Here is a 16,905-nt window from a genome sequence, read left to right on the forward strand (position 1 = left end):
CATGGAGAAAACACTATGAGTGAGGGTGTTGTGTGTGAATGGTGTCAAAAGTTTAAAGATGGCCAAATGTCAAATTAAAAGAATGTCAAAGCTGAAAACATTCAGCGAGTTTTGTGGGTGTCAATCATCATCTTTAGCACCAAGAGAGCAAAAATCTATTTTAGTTTAAGTGTTCTGCAACAATAGAGTAAAGAGAAGATCTTGATACTTCTGGAAATTCTAAAGAAAAATCATTTGTTGTAAATCTATGGTTTTCTCTAAGCACTTTGTAAACTCGTTCCAATTTAAACCCAAGCCATTTAAACCTTCCACAACATCCATGCACAACACCATTACTCATAATGTTTTCTCCGTAAACAACGCTTTATTCCATTCTGCTTGTGAATAACGAATAAAACTCCTCAATTCACATTTGGCGGTAGAATCAATACAGGCAGCCATGTTTATGTGATTGCAGCTCAGGACAAACTAGCTTCTTGAACTCGGCAGTGACTAACGTAGCAGGGAATATGCGCAATCGACTATTGCGCACACCGTGGACCTGCCACTTGTCTGGCCATCATGGCATGAGATTAGGGGTTGAAAAAACCACCCTCGTGCAAAATGTGCATACAAATAAACATGTCAAAGTTCTACTACCATGAGATAAAATATGTATTTACAAATAAAATTAGTTTAGCCTATAGAAAAATAACACTTATCCAGTCTCCACCGTCCAATATCTAATTTTATCTAACTTGGTATCAGCATGGACTCTCCTTAACTGATTATGATGAACGTAACATTGATCAAGAAAATTAATATTGATCTATATTGTATGTATCTATTAGCCAGTACTGTGCAATATATACTAGTGATATAATGTGAAAGGTATAAAACAATCTGCTTGATTGTGGAAAAGAGAGTAAGTAACATAGTGGAAAGGTTCTTGTTAACCTCAACATGAGTGTGCCAACCCCGTGCCTGCTTTTGACTGGAGAGGCGTAGAGAGCTGGCATCCACTCCTTTTGAGGGGACATGTCTTTTGAGATTAATGCCCTAAATTCTTCCTCATGGATCTCGATAGGAGGCAGTCCCTACCCCCAACCTTAATCATCCTGTCACTCCTCCGGAAGCAGCACTAAGGTTCTTATAGGACTAAGTGCAATTCATAAGCTTCTTGTCCTAAGAGAACAGAACATAGTGGCAAATTTAAACACTTTTTGGAGACAGTTAAGATTGAAATTGGTCTATAATTATCCTACTCACAATAAGGAATATCATGAGTTACTGGGAGTGGTGTTGAACTAAGTATGCCAAGATACCTACCTGTTGGTCATCTGCGGTGGGCTTCGTCGGTGTCTCCTTATCGGCGGCCAGCAGGGTCCACAGAGGTAACGGAGGAATGGATGTTATCTCCGCGTAGTCTAGCGTCAACTCCTCTGGTATCGCTGTCGTGGATCCTCGCTGTTCCAGAGGACTGGTGGTGCCTACACACAACACACATTACAAAGCATCATTTCCACGGACAGCAAATGGGAAGAGGGATGATACGTCCAAACCAAATTTGTGTGCTTCTCTTCTCTTCTAGTTTTTTCCCAACCCTTACTTGTGAAAACAATAATAACTCTATACATTCTTTCCTTTCTAATCACCTTTCTCAGAAGTTTTGGCTAATTTGTCTCCCAAACCAACTATTCATGACACACAGTATAATGTGAATTGACTGATTTACACAGATCTTAAAGGGACATTTACAAACTCCATTAACCGAAAAACCCCATTAAAACTCAAACCTAACTTGCCTAGAGGAGCATTGATAAAAACACTTTTGAGAAATGTGGGCTTCACTAGTCAATTAGCCAATCAGTGCCACTGTGACACGGTATAAGTGCAAGATAGTCATTTAAAATTTGCATCACCACCTACTGATTAATACATTTATGATTAATCAGTAAATGTAAATATATATTACACTAATCAGTAAATTGAGATCCATCACAACTTACAATAGGAAATTTGAACAAAAATCAGAATCAGGTCTGAAACATTTAGTACTCACTAATACGTATTGATTATCTCTAATCATCAAGTTGAACACTACATTGTAGGCACAATAATTATTGGAAATAACGCAAAACTAAACTAGTACATAGTACACAACTTGCGAAACAAAAGGTTTAGTTTGCTAGACAAGAATGTAACTACAAATACCTGATAGCTAGCTACAGCTACATCATTCAGAACAAAAATCAAGCTATACACTATTAGGTAACAAGCATTGCATACTTGCGTTTCAAATACTTTCTGGCAATAATTTAATTGTAACTCCATTGACTGTAATGTAGCTTTACGAATGCAAATGTCAATGAATTTCAGCTTACATGCATAATACCACGTAAATGGCAGCTATAAGAAAGCCAGTGGGATTGTGAAAGGTGTATTTACCAGCAGCATAGCTAACGGAGAGCGTGCGTGAGCGTGACCAGCCTCTCTGTCTCGTCAAGTTCTCCTCGTCCGTGAATGTGCAGACCACCGCGCCTTGCCGCACGCTACATGTTCCAGATATACACCTGCAAATATATATACATATCACAGTTGTTCGTTCCAAAAACGTTTTATGTTTTCAAACGTAAAACACTACTACTACTTTACTTTATCCCCGTACACAATACAGGAAAAATTATATGGTCAAAATTTGAAGATTTTGATTTGCAGTGAAACATATTCTGTTTTCAAATTAAACAAGTCAAAGAAAAACGTCTGCCCAAGTGTAGATTATTATCAATTATAACAATATAAATGGAGTAATACGGACCAAATGTTTTATGTGTAGCTGGTGAATACCTAGATTTTATTTTTACTATTATTATGGTGATGTTAATGAAATTAAATAAGCAAAGCATGATAAAAGTTACAAGAATTAAACTAAACTCTTCCTCCAAACACAATGTGGTGTTAAACAGAGTCATTAAATATAACAACAGTAAAAGAACTACATTTATGGAATTAATAAAACAGAACTGTAATTTCAATCATAATGAATATTCAATGACTATTTATAATGCTTCTTCAGTTGTTAACAAGCCTCTCTCTGCAGGTTGAGTTAATTTTTTTTTACTTTTTACTTTTTTTACTTTTTTAAATTTTTACTTTTTTTATTGAGCTGAAAAATAAATGCTGAAGGAACCTTCTTGTGAAGGAATACAGTTACTGAAGTTAAAATTTATCAACATTTACAGTTGCATAAAACAAGTTAAAAATCTTATTACGAAAACTGCAAAGATTAGATGTCACTGGTTTAAAAGAAGGCTATGTTTAACTAGAGTCTGTATACATTAATCAAAATGGCGTTAATGGAATTGCTATGATTTTATCCTGATATTAAAATATATACCTCAAATACTTATCACAGTTGATTTCATTAAATTAATATTATTTACAGTGAAAACCAACATTTAAGTTGTTGTAAAATTTAAATTTGTTTCTTTATAAAAGCTTGAATTTTAGTAAAAGGAAACTGATTATATCTCACTCAAATTTATAGGCTCTTTAATGATTTTTGCAACATCTCTATTTCTGCCGTTTGGCAACACTGGATGCTTCAAATTGAATCTCTATTGTTTTATTTTGTTACTCACACTCTCTATGCAGTCTCTACTTCACACACACTTCAGACACTCTCTAATTCACATTGATTTGTAAATTAAATTATGTCCTATCTATTATTTAATATATATAATATGCTTTGAGCTATGTTACAAGCATTTTGGTTTACAAAGTGTCTGCTGAGCACAAAATATTACACTTGTGTTCAACTTTAAAGTTTCTTTTCATTGAGAAGAACCAGAATGACTTTTCAATTTTATAATTGAATATTATTTATTGTACAATACTTTTTCTGTTTTCACAATGTAATAAAAAACTGGTAAATAGTCAATGATTAAAACTACATAACTAAACTTGTTCTAAAACATTACTTTTGATACATATTTTATTGATATAATAAACGTTATAAAACATAACAAACATTGATTAAATCCAAGGCTTAAACCCATTTTACAATTTTTTTTATATAGATATATTTAAGATATATTTTTATTATTCATTTTCATCATAAACTGTCTTCAAGGAACACACAATAGTATCACTAAGTTTACACTATAATATGTTTTTTGACAAAGTGCTTCTTTTAATTTTTTTGTAAATATACATAAGGGAAGTTTTTTAAATGACTGTGGAATATTATTATATAATTTCAAACCTAGATAAAGAGGACTAGTTTCAAATTTCTTTAGTTTATGTGCCGGATATTGAAACAAATTTCTCCAGATTACATTGTCAAAACTCTATTGTATGTTAATTCTGTTGAGTTAAATGAGCCAAATTTCAACAGTATATAGCATAATGACACATACAAATGCTGCCTAGCAAACATCCTGTAATGTAGCAATACTGCTCACTTCTTTTGAACTTTCGCTAACAAAGAAAGTGGTCCGTGGCCACGAATTAAAAGATGCTCAAAAGTTTGTTTTTCATACCTTACCAGTTTCTTTAGGAAAAACATGAAAAGTCTGGTGTAACATTCAGTTCTAACACTGAGAGCCCAGATCTGTGTACCTGACCAGATGAGCGAGGATGGCCTTGACCCAGCGGATCTTGCCGGAGTTGAGCAGCTCCATGAGCTGTTTGGGGTGGTACTGGGGCAGCACGGGACAGGCGATCCTGCTGGCCTCGAACAGCCCGTAGTCCGGCATGTACGAGTCCATGTTGCTGGCCGGTTCACTGGCTACTGCACCTCCTGCACACATTGTCACACATCACTACGCAAGATGTGGTTACGACTGTCACTCATGCAATGGTAGCGTGACCGGACCTGGACTCACAATCTCAGATTGGCAATGTACAAAATATCCCAGCAGATTATGTGCCAATAGACTTTTTGTAGACCTTTTGAGCTGAGGGCTGTACCGACTATAACCAAATAATACTGTACTTTTAAGTATTTGTTAATGATTACCAGTGATTTTTTTTCTTTTGCTACTTGCAATGTGTTGCACCTACAATTACAATCTTCTCTCTATACAATACTTTACATTTTTACGAATATTAATTTGCAACTATAATTACTAATTCGATCTGTTTTTAAAGCCCACACACAAGAAAGCCTTTTAAAACATAAACAAAGTAAATTTATTACTTTCTAAAACTACACCAAGTTTTTTACATTGCAATATTATTTGAAATGTGAAATAATTACATAAAATGATTAGATACAAGTGTTTGTTTTCCATGCAGAAGGAGAGAAAACACTACACTTGGTGAGTTGCACTTAATATGTTATTACAGCTTTTAAACTTCTTATAAGTTTTTTAAACAGTTGTTGAATAATATATGAACAATTTTTGTTCGAAAATAATCTTACTATAAAAATAAAAAGCTAATTAGCATAAATATGTAATTAATAAACAGAACTTTAGCCTGGTTATTCTTAAAAATGAGCAAAAAATAAATGGCACTAACTTGATTAAACTTATATTAAAATAAACCCTTTAATTAAAATTCATTACTAGTTTTTGGTTCACATGCTAACAGACATAACCAGTCAGGCCAATGGATCAAATCAAATCAACGATTACTTGATTGTAAATAACATTGAAGATGGCTGTTTTTATCCAATTACAATATCAATTCTTCAGGTTTTTAAGAAATATGCTACATATGGCAACTAATTTCATTATTTTCGTATTTCATTATTCGATTATAAAAACTAAGAATCAGAAAACATTCTTAAGTTTTAGTAACATTCAGCTCCAGTTGGAGCTACCTAGGATTGTTCAGTGGTGTCTTGGTACGATGAATGTGTACCTGTATTGGAACACTACATTAATACGATTATACTGAAGATCAAAATATAAATCTAGTATATCATATAAGATTGATATGATACGAGTGGTCCAATATTTTGCTTATGTATGTTAATTAGTGATTAAATAAATAGTGTATGAGTAAATTAAAACCAGCCTCAAATTAGAATCAAAGACAAGATCTGGAATTCATTAAAATATTTGAAATCTAGATAAACGTGTTTTAAATAGGTGTAGGTTTAGATAAGGTAACAATAAAATATAACAGTAAACTTATTTTCAAACAAAGATTTCACAATTAAGTCGACTATGATCTATTCATATGTCTGCAGGTGTCAAAATTAAAAAAAAAAAAAATAATTAGTTTAAATTATGTGATAAAGTTGTCAAAACTCATTCATTACCTTGTCCGCTTGCGCTGGTGTTACGTTTCTTCTTGGGTTCACCAGAGGCCATCATGGTCAAGTTGATAGAACTGACTCTGGACAGATGTGGCATGGAGCTGACGTTGGCCAACCTGCGCTGTGTCGTGTCCTGGCAAACATCATAAACCAATATATAATTCCTAGTTTTATATGAAGTTTTTCACAAATAGCAAACATTATTCCATGTTTCACGTTCAATTTACATCTGAATATTTTTCTGGTTTATGGTACATACAGTAAACTTCTGTTAATCCGATACGGTTTGGACTTGAGGAATGCCAAATTATAAAAAATGCTGGATCATATATCAGAGAAATAATGTAGACATAATCAATAAACTATTACAGTAAACACGTTTTTACTATTCAAATATAACCCTCAGGTAGTCCTTGTTATACGTGGATCTATAACAACTATTTTTTTAAACAGTCTATTTACAGTGCATAGTCACAACAATTGGACGAAACACGTTCAAGATCAAGGGCGTTTTCATCCCGGTTCATCACAAATCTCTACCGTACTGCCACTGCCAGCCTCTCTAGACACTGCTTGCCTATCTCAGAAGGCAGCGGCGAGACATCAGTCTTTTAGAGTCGTCCTTTCATCACAAACCTGTGCTGAGCACATTAACTGTGAAATTAACCTACCATTACTAGACTCAATTCAATTGATAAGAAATAGCAACTGGTTGCACAGGCTGACAGCCGAAGGCCATGGTCAGTCATGTGACTCGAGTCTAATTGATATCACCCGAAGTCGGCCGAATATGTCGCCTAATAACTTCTCCACAACCGCCTAAACGCTATGTCCACCACGAACAGAAAAAAAAAAAACAGTTGCATATTAAATGATTAATATTTTGCGTTGTGAAGGAAAATGTAAATTTTCAAAGACGTGCCGGATTACCAAGCGTTCTGAACTATCGGATGCCGAATTAATGGAATTTATTTAAAAAGTGACATGTATTTCAAATCCTCACCTGAGCCATGTTCCGGAGGTCTTCGTCCCTCAAGTTCCTTGTGTCCTGCGCTTCCTCAGACTCCTGGTGGGGGAGCCGCGATCCGAGCAGCCGTTTAGCGCCAACTAAACAAACATTTCCCTCTTTTCACTGTTCCTTCAAAGGATTCCCAATGCCCAAGACTCCTCTCGACCACACTCACCGTTGTCTGGCTTCCACTGAGAGTAGACGTGCATCTCACTGTCCATCCCCACGACTAAGATGCCGTCCCTGACCCATGATAGCTGCATGGGCAGAGCCGGCAGTCCATCGGCTGTCGTCAGGTCTATCTTCCTCAGTTTCATCCATCTGTCAACCGTAACATCAGTGTATAACTTCTATTCATGTTGAATACTATAGGAAACCAAGCTATTATATGATAAATGCTTACAGCTTTTGATAAAATAGTCTTTAAATCAAATGATGATTTACAGTTACCCTTTGTCTTCAGTCACAATAAAGTAAGTCACTATTTCAGACCGTTTGTCCATTTTTGCTCAGAAATAAAATTAAATTAAAACCATATCTTATTTCAAAAAGGAATCTAGTATTTTGCCTTGTTGATATTTGGATATTATATACGAGGGTCGTCCATAAAGTAACCGCCGTTTGGGCGTGGCGCGATAAGTAGTGGGGGTAGCGCCGCCATTCTCACATCGGTGTGCGCAGCCGTTCAGTACGCTTCTAGCTGTGCAAGGGAGAGCATCGTGCGATCGCGCGTTCTCTTGTTACAACGTAAAAAACATGAGCGCTATGATAGAAAATCCCGCCAAGTGTGAAGTACGTGGTGTAATAAGATTTCTGTGGTCGAAAAGTTACACAGCAGCTGAAATTCATCGTGAATTGAGTGCGGTGTATGGCCCAAAACATTATGAGGGAAGGTGTAGTCCGTCAATGGGTTCGTTTTTTTAAAAATGGAAGAACGAACGTTCACGATGAAGACCGGAGTGGTAGGCCATCTCTCGTCAGTGATGACTTGGTGAACAAAGTGGATGAGAAAAATTCGCAAGAACCGTCGCTTCACAATCTCGGAACTTTCGGATCATTTTCCTGAAAACCTTTAAATAAAATGGCTATGACGAGCGATTCAAAACAAGCGTCATGGTCTTCTGACATCTGGTGTTGTGTTTGTCCATGACAACGCCCGCCTTTATACAGCTCAAAAGAACAACAACAGAACTTTTGGAAAGGTCAAATGCGACGTTTTTGACCCACCCCCCCTACAGCCCGGACCTGGTTCCCAGTGATTTCTATCTTTTCCCGTACATGAAGCGGTGGCTTGCATCCCAGAGGTTTGCGAGTGATGAAGAGCTTCAAAACGCTGTGACAGGTTGGCTACGTTCTCAGGCGGCAGATTTTTTTAAAGACGGAATTTCAAAAACTGTTAAAAGATATGATAAGTGCTTGAATTTGTATGGTGAATATGTAGAAAGGTAGAGAAAAGCTGTAGTTTTAACATTTATATAATAAACTTTTTGTATCTCAAACTGGTTTATTTTTTTATTTCAAAACGGAGGTTACTTTGTGGACGACCCTCGTATATGTATATATAAATATATATAAAATAAATGTTTGTTTGTCCTTTATAGAATCGTAAACTATGTAACCGGTGACCATTAAGAACAATTTATATGTATATGTATTTTTCCACAGAGAAGGTGTATATGCCATGCCCATTGATGTAACTCGCCACCAGCTGGCAGTGCAAAAAATAAAAGTTTTAAAAGAGCCTGCACATTATAAACAGCAATTACAAGACAGTTATGTATATTAAATAGCCAAACACTATTTTAAGGTGCTAAGTTTTGATGTATGTTTGTCTTTAAAATAAAATTCTGGTTGAACTTAAAGCTTGAGTGTTAGACCACTTTATAATAAAGTACATGTACGTGTACAATAGCTATAAACATACACTTTTGACAGATTTTCTTGATCATGGCAACAAGGGAAACTTTACATTGGCATTGGAAATATAATTCACTTGAACCCGAAATGTTCATACATAGATAAAGCTTACGAAAAGCGTGCAAAGCTGCGGGAAACATCTAGTTTACTAATAGTTTAGTTCCAGATTGTGTAAGATCTAAAGATGACAACTTGAGGTATAGGACTTATGTCTAATCAATCAAAGTGCTGACAGCTTAAAATTTGCTGAAAATGACATATAACCAATTTAAAAGAGAAAATTCAAGCTGTTTGAACTTACTTTATTGTGATTTATTCAAGATTGGAGCCTCTATTGTACCCAGAGACTTATTATCAATTTTCCATCAGAAATACCACCTATTCATTGTGACTAATTACCTGATCTCGTCTACAAAGTTAGGTGCAGCTAGAGACGAGGCTTTCCGCAATATTGGTCTATTTGTGGACTGGGACTCTTTCATGGCTTTCATGTTGGCCTGGGCTAGGTCACTGGACACAGGGGTAAACAGCATCACCTGCAGCCCACAGAACCACCAGAACACACATTTATACGTTTATGTATTCAAGGCAAGTTAGTCTATAACTAAAAATTATCAAGGAAATACGTCAAATAAAAATCAGAGGCCAAAAACTTAACCCTGAGGTACACCACATTTTAAAACCGTACTTTTGTGCATACATATTTTTTAAAATTATTTCCTGAGGGAAAAGGACAGTGTATAAAAATTAGAATAATACTTAAAACAAACAAATCTGTTTTACGTTGATACAAATTCATGTTTTTAGAAGTATTACTAATTTTTAAAATTTTCTTGCTCCAGAGTACAGCACGTACCTTGCTGCCCACTGCCACTGTCAGTATGTGTGAACCATCCTCCTTGGACACCCAGTCCAGCTGAACCAGGTGTTTTTGAGTCAATGGACAGTTGTTACCGTTCTCAATGATGCTCTTACGCAGAGACTGCAGCGTACTGAAACTGGGCACTGCCAGCAAACCTGCACAATTTGTGACCATCGAGATTTGTAAACAATTGAAACTGAAAGATAATTAGATATTATTTAAAAAATAAAACACAAAGATGACAAATATAAATAAACAAATAGACAATATCAGTAAAAAAAAACTCCTTAAGGGGAGCCGGATGAAAACCCCCCCCCAGTCGAATTTTAATTTTTTGCATAAATTTGTTCTAGATTTACTCACATTTATTTAAAAACAATTTTAATGAAGATCCGTTGAGAATAACTCATTTTACATCACTTTTTATAAAGCATTGGGGAACAAAGTTATTTAGTGGTTGCGTAGGACAAAATTCAAGAATAAATTACAAAAATCAAAAGTAAACCATGAAAGTTATGATCACGATGACCACTTTCACATAGCTGTTACTGGTCGTGTCTGATTTAAAGCCTATTTTCAAAGACATGGTCTCTAGAACTCCTCAAGAAATGTTTACGTGATGGCACACAAAACCCAAGCCAGTCACTAAACAATATGATCCGGTTTCACATTCCGAAGAAAAAAAAACATTTGTCATGACGAAACACTTGACTTTAGCTTGAGAAACATTGCAAGCTGTAAAGTCTTGGCAAAGCTAGGTATTTTTCCAGGAGTGAACTTTGTAAGTGCGCTCAAAAACTTGATGATGCAAGAATTGCCAAAAATGAAAAAGTTATAGATGAATGTGATGTATGTAAATGAAGTGTCATCAAAAATCTACTCTAGCAAAGACGGTTAGAGGGTGAATAAGAAGCGGCGGAAAACCTAAACAAATTAGCCTACGTATTTTGAATGTGCTATGGTACATTTATGTTTTAATTAATTAATTTTTAAACATTATGTTTAGATTTATGTTTTAGATTTATCATTATGTTTTTAGATTTTGTATAATTTAACTTTAAATACTTAACTTTAAAAAGTTCAATTTATAACGGGTGTTTTAAACATAATTATTAACAATTTTTGTTTCCATTTTGATGCTTTTAATTGAAATATCAAAACTTCTTTCATTTATAAAAAATATAGTATGCTGCTTCACCTTACTTGAACGGTGCAAGAAAAAAAATTCATTTCAAGTGATAAAGAATGATAATTCATTGCCAGTGAAGAGAGAGAAAGAACACTGGATAATGGACTGGTGAGGAAATTAAGTCAATGTCTTGTTATGTCATGTCATGTCACGTGTGTACATTTTTCAAACAGAGCAGCAGAAATATACAAGTTGGCAAAAAAAGGGATGATTTAGTGAGTAAATTCTTTAAACGATACAATGAAAAATAAGACAGGAACCAAGATTTCTACAATGACAAGATCCCCATTAAAAACTGTACTGAACTACACAAATTACAATGTTTTGTTCAAAAGATTTCACTCACCAGCTCCGGTTTTGACCAGGCTGGCCGGCTCAGTGAGGCCGTTGAGCTCCCCGTTGCGTCTCGGGTCCAGATCCTCGTTGCTCATCGCCTTGATGAAGTTGTTCTGCAGCCGCTGTTTCTTGCTGAGGAACGTGTGATCGTAGATGTAGCTCAGGTCCACACTGGGGTCCACCTGGATGCGGGGCAAGTGGATGTTCTTCAGGTGCAGTGTGTCTTCCAGCACCCACTCCGATCCTGGGAGAGCACAGACAAGAGTACAACTAGAGGTTCTCGACCCGGATACAAACACCACAGATTGTTCGACTCACCACCTGTCATATTTGTCCTAGAATAATTTAACCCCTTGCACTTGTCAGCCCACAAAGTGTGGTTCATACCGATCTCTCGCTCAGCTGACATGAAATTACAGGTAGTTGTTACCTCCGCTCGGTGGAACACAACTAGTGACTGTCTGGTTTCTGAATTAAGCTCATATTTAAATGCTAGTATTCAACCCCCGGCCCTTTAAATGACTGGAATTTAAATGCAATTTTTAAACATTTACTAGTTTGCTTTAAGCGTACAACGTTTTTCGATTAGTTATTTATTACATTATAGCAAATGTACGAAGTGAGATGTAATTTAAGTTATAGTTTTAACTCATTTAAAACGGTTTCAATATATATATATATATATATATATATATATATATATATAATTATTTCCAAATTTTTGAGTTTGTTCTACCAAATGCTCTGGTAGTTTAATAATTTGATATGATACACTAAATGACACTCGGGTAAAAACAACTCTAACGTATATTTACTACAGTTACTGGGAATAGAGAAATATTAATTTAATTCCTTATTTGGTCGATAGATTGCAGTGCATTCTAGTTGCAACTGGATAAGGATAGAATGTTACGACAACACAATACATTGATTGGACACACGTAGTGGCATCATGAACTGAGAGGAAAATTACTTAGATTTAAGAAATGTTATTGTTGTTAAGAATTTACAATAATGTTATCAAAAAATTCAATTTAAGTGTGAAGTAAAAAAAGGAATATAAAGAATTAACAATAACTTAAAAGTGGTGTAACAATTAAAAAATAATCTTAAATTAGTTAAAAAGATAAACACATAAATTTACAAATGAAAAGTTAAAATTACTCATATCACAGGCCATGAACTCTGTCATATCTCAATTTATTACAATAATTCGCTAGTTTTGAAACAATTTGTAAGTTGCAGAGGCAAATACGATAGATAACCTTCATGTTACAATCATATCACTATTACTTTAGTTATATTCACAATCACTATACAACAATTCAATTTCAAAATCACCACGTTCAGAATCAGAATATCTTTATTTCATAAACATAAAGTTTAGAAATTGTGTCGTATTAACTTAAAACAATACAATGTTAAATATTTACAGAGTTTCATAACTTCTGTACAAAAATCCATCAATGGAGTAAAAAGATCGAGTTGTGGGTAGACTATTCTTGAGACTTGGTAGGGTATTGAAGAACTTTGCTCCGGCATAGGACAGCTTTCTCTGGAAGAGTTCTAGGCGATGTGCAGGTAGAATAAACTGTTATGACGAGAATGTCTTGTATTATGTTGATGGATGTGGTAAAATCTCTGTAGATTCTCTTGTACATATTTTACAGCATACATAATTACTTCAATTATATAGATGGAGGGTACTGTGAGTATTCCTAATTCCCTGATGCTTTCTTGCACGACTCTCTTGGCTTCAGCCCAGCGAGTATCCTACAGCATGCTTTTGTAGAACTAAAACTCTGCAGATTCCCTCCTGATGTGCCTCCCCAAACCAAAATTCCAAATCTTACACGACTTTAAAAAAGTGCATAGTATGTGACTTTAACTGCCTCTACAGTGGAAATTGTTCTAGTTCTTCGAATTGCATACAAAGCTGATCCCAGTTTGCTACATAAAAACTCCATGTGGGTAGTCCATGACAAGCATTCATCTATAATTACACCCAGATGTTTTGTTGTATAGACTTGCTGTAAGTTTGGCAATGGTGATAGCTCGTTTTTACAATTTATCATTACATGTAATGTAAAAAAAACTGTCAGATACCGAAAAAAAATTTCACTGAAATATGATAAATGAAACCAAAAACAAGGAAGAATAATCAGCCAATCAATCCTTAACAAATGACGTTATTTAATTCAATGTAGCATCTAAATACTTGGAAAGGACATTTGAAAGACCTCTAGTGGAAATTGAACAAACTAAATAAAAAAACAAAATCAAACGCAAATCATGTAACCAGCACGTGTCTCAGCAACGGTCCTGGAGATTTTTAAATACCAGCAGCATTTTATATATGCACAAACAATTGTTCCCACAGAAGAATACTTCTAACTTCTAATGTGTTCCTGAGTGGTCACTATATACATATACTTAAAGCTCATTTGTGGATGGGCTCTCGAGGCACTACGCTGGACAAATTTCAAAACAGAGCTAATCTAACAAAGTTTCAGTTCGTAAAAGTAACAAATCTTGACTTGTATCACGTCAGCTGATTCTACACTTACCGCCAGTGCTTTCACATTCATATATGGCCACACACAAGTTGACGTATCTGGAGTCTGGATCTTTCCGAGAAGGCCTTGTAAATGACTTGCCATACTTGTAGGCACAGGCTATCCGTCCACTGTAGGCTGCGTTGATGTTCAACGGCTGACCTGTAGAAACAGCATTAATACAAATATAACATCAGATGTACACCATGTATGCAATATGTAAATGCACCGTTACGCTACTGAATGTTGTTTCACTATTTTTATAATAGTATCAACTTTTTTTTACTGGTGGCCAACCTGTAATGTGGGTTTTCTCTCAGCAGTGGGTAACCATACAGTAAAAATCCTCCTCTTCTACTTTTTAGGAATCTAACCTGGGAGATTGTTTATCACATTTTACATTATATATTTCACTACTACAAAGCAGATCTATTTAGACTTTTTTTTGTTTTTTATTCTCTTAGGACAAGAAGCTTATAAATTGCACCTACTTCTGTAAGAACCTTAGCGCTGCTTCTTGAGTGACAGAATATCCATGATGGGTAAGGTTAAGGAATAGGGGCCGCCTCCTAACGAGCTCCATGAGGAAGAATTAGGGCACTACATCTCAGTCATGTCCCGGAAGAAGGGGAGGTCAGCTCTGAACCAACCTCTACAGTCAAAGCAGGCAGGGGGTGACACATCCTTGTTGAGGTTAGCAAGAACCTCTAATAGTTAGGGAGAGAACCTCACCAAACTCCAACAGTCATCTCCCACAGTAGACTAGACCTATTGAACTGCCCTTTCACCCCAGAATCTCAACATTTGCGGTTAGTGATGTGCCGCTCCTGGACATCCATAAAGTTGCCCAGATTTAAGTAACACATCGATTTTTTTCTGTGTCCCCTGCGGGTTCAAATAGAAGGAATAATCCAGCCAGAAGTGAACCCTCCTGGATTAATTTAGACTTTTAATAATTTTCAAATAACTGACTCATAAATTAACCATCAAAGTGTTACTTTTACTTTATTTTTTTGGATTGAAACAACGATAATACAGTAATCCCTGTTGTACTTAACCTAATGTTGCAACAGATAAGTCAAATATCACTAAAGCCGGATAAGCAATTGTGATTTGACGAACTTAATTTTTTTATAGCAAATGCACTACTTAAAGTGCAGTTTATTTTTTGAAAGCAGTATGTAATTATGAATACGATATTCCATTGAAAAGGTTTTCTGACACTTTTTATAAATTTTTTCATTCAAAAAGTTTATTCTATTTGGAAATAATTTGATGCACTGGATATTTTACATTTTTTAAGTTACATAAATGTACCATAAAATACAATTCTAAAAAGGGTATAAATACAATATTTTAGAAAAAATTAAACATTCATAATGTAGAGTATTAAACATTCCGATTTTAATTTATTGATCAAGTAAAAAGTAACCATACCACCACTGCAACATCCTAATGTACGCTTGGAAGCTTAACACATCAGCTGATAACAGTTTTACCAACCAGAAAAAAGATTGTTTTATAAAATACTTCACTCAAGGTCTTCGTAAGAGGAAGCAAACTCCCCATCTACATGGCATCATAGTAATTTTAAGTAAACAATTTATTTTCAACACAGTATAAATTGAGTAATTTAATGCTAAATGAAGAAAGTACCTAAAATGGTCCCTAAAGGGAGTGATATACATGTATCTTAAGCTGAGCTTGTACCGTACAAACCTATACAATTCAAATTAGAAATTTAAATTCTCAACAGAAGACCCTTACCTGAAATCTCAATCATGGATTCTTTATCCTTACGCAGCATCTCCCACTCTTGCCACTCGTACGTCTGTTCTATCTTTCCATTCACTTTCTTCCCTAATTTACACTTCCAGAATCTAAAACAGTAATCATGATCATAACCAATTAAACAAAAAAAATTGTGCAAAACAAAATGATTGCTTAAAAATAGTTTCTGAAAATTTAAATGAACACGTAAAGTACTTTTAATCTTTTAATGATTGTTTTTAAGATCTTATAGCTTGAATCAACTCTGTACTACAAACCCCAGATAATCGTACAAGAGATGTCCAAAGAATTCCAGAACTATTCACATTTCTTGCCAACGTAGTGCCCAGGAGCAGTATGGTTGGCACCACTGGTCATCGAGTTTAACTCTGAACAAGTATAGTTTGTAGGCTGTGTCTCTCCTTTGTTTTAATGTTCCGGTTGATTTAGAAAAACAATATGTAGGATCGTTTTGGGTATATTAAAAAAAAGAATGTTTGTATGCGAATGTTGAGATCAGATCCATTTGTGAATAATGTTTCCATCAAGTTTTGTATGAAGTTGGGAAAAAATTGTATAGAAACATTTTAAATATTGAAAGAGGGTTTTGGAGTCAATCCTTGCTACCAAAGTGGTATAAGAGATCCAATAGTTATATAAGTTATGAACAAAATATTTTGATACGTGTTTATCTGCTTATTAACCCTTTTAGTGCCATGGATAAATTAAGTCATTTTCAAGAATAGCGGGAATTTTCCACTCAATATGACTGAAGGGTGCCAGGCCTACTTCAGCCGTTTTGTAGTATTTTACTAAATAAATTTGTAAAAATTACAAATATTGCGATATTTTCCCAATGTTTTTATCTGTAAGCGGAAAAAATAAATTTACTTCTTAAAACTATGAAACAAAGTTTACTTTTAAGCGTAATGTATTTAAAAAAATTATATATATATATACTTAATATATGTATTTTTCCCCATGAAAGAGAAAATAAAACTGAACAAAACATAAACAATT

The 16,905-nt window shown here is 34.9% G+C and overlaps 1 protein-coding gene across 1 annotated transcript in view; it reads right to left on the bottom strand.

Moving 5' to 3' along the window:
* Nucleotides 1-16,905, bottom strand: part of LOC124372528 (dmX-like protein 2) — a 52,769-nt gene that overhangs the window by 15,383 nt on the left and 20,481 nt on the right. Inside the window, 11 exon segments of the mRNA XM_046830927.1 lie at nucleotides 1,309-1,469; nucleotides 2,428-2,552; nucleotides 4,600-4,780; nucleotides 6,251-6,380; nucleotides 7,251-7,354; nucleotides 7,432-7,577; nucleotides 9,573-9,709; nucleotides 10,030-10,190; nucleotides 11,571-11,804; nucleotides 14,128-14,277; nucleotides 15,883-15,995. Coding sequence (XP_046686883.1) covers nucleotides 1,309-1,469; nucleotides 2,428-2,552; nucleotides 4,600-4,780; nucleotides 6,251-6,380; nucleotides 7,251-7,354; nucleotides 7,432-7,577; nucleotides 9,573-9,709; nucleotides 10,030-10,190; nucleotides 11,571-11,804; nucleotides 14,128-14,277; nucleotides 15,883-15,995 — 1,642 coding nt within the window.

The sequence above is a fragment of the Homalodisca vitripennis genome, unplaced genomic scaffold, assembly GCF_021130785.1.
Source record: "Homalodisca vitripennis isolate AUS2020 unplaced genomic scaffold, UT_GWSS_2.1 ScUCBcl_3430;HRSCAF=8962, whole genome shotgun sequence".
Taxonomy (NCBI): Eukaryota; Metazoa; Arthropoda; class Insecta; order Hemiptera; family Cicadellidae; genus Homalodisca; species Homalodisca vitripennis.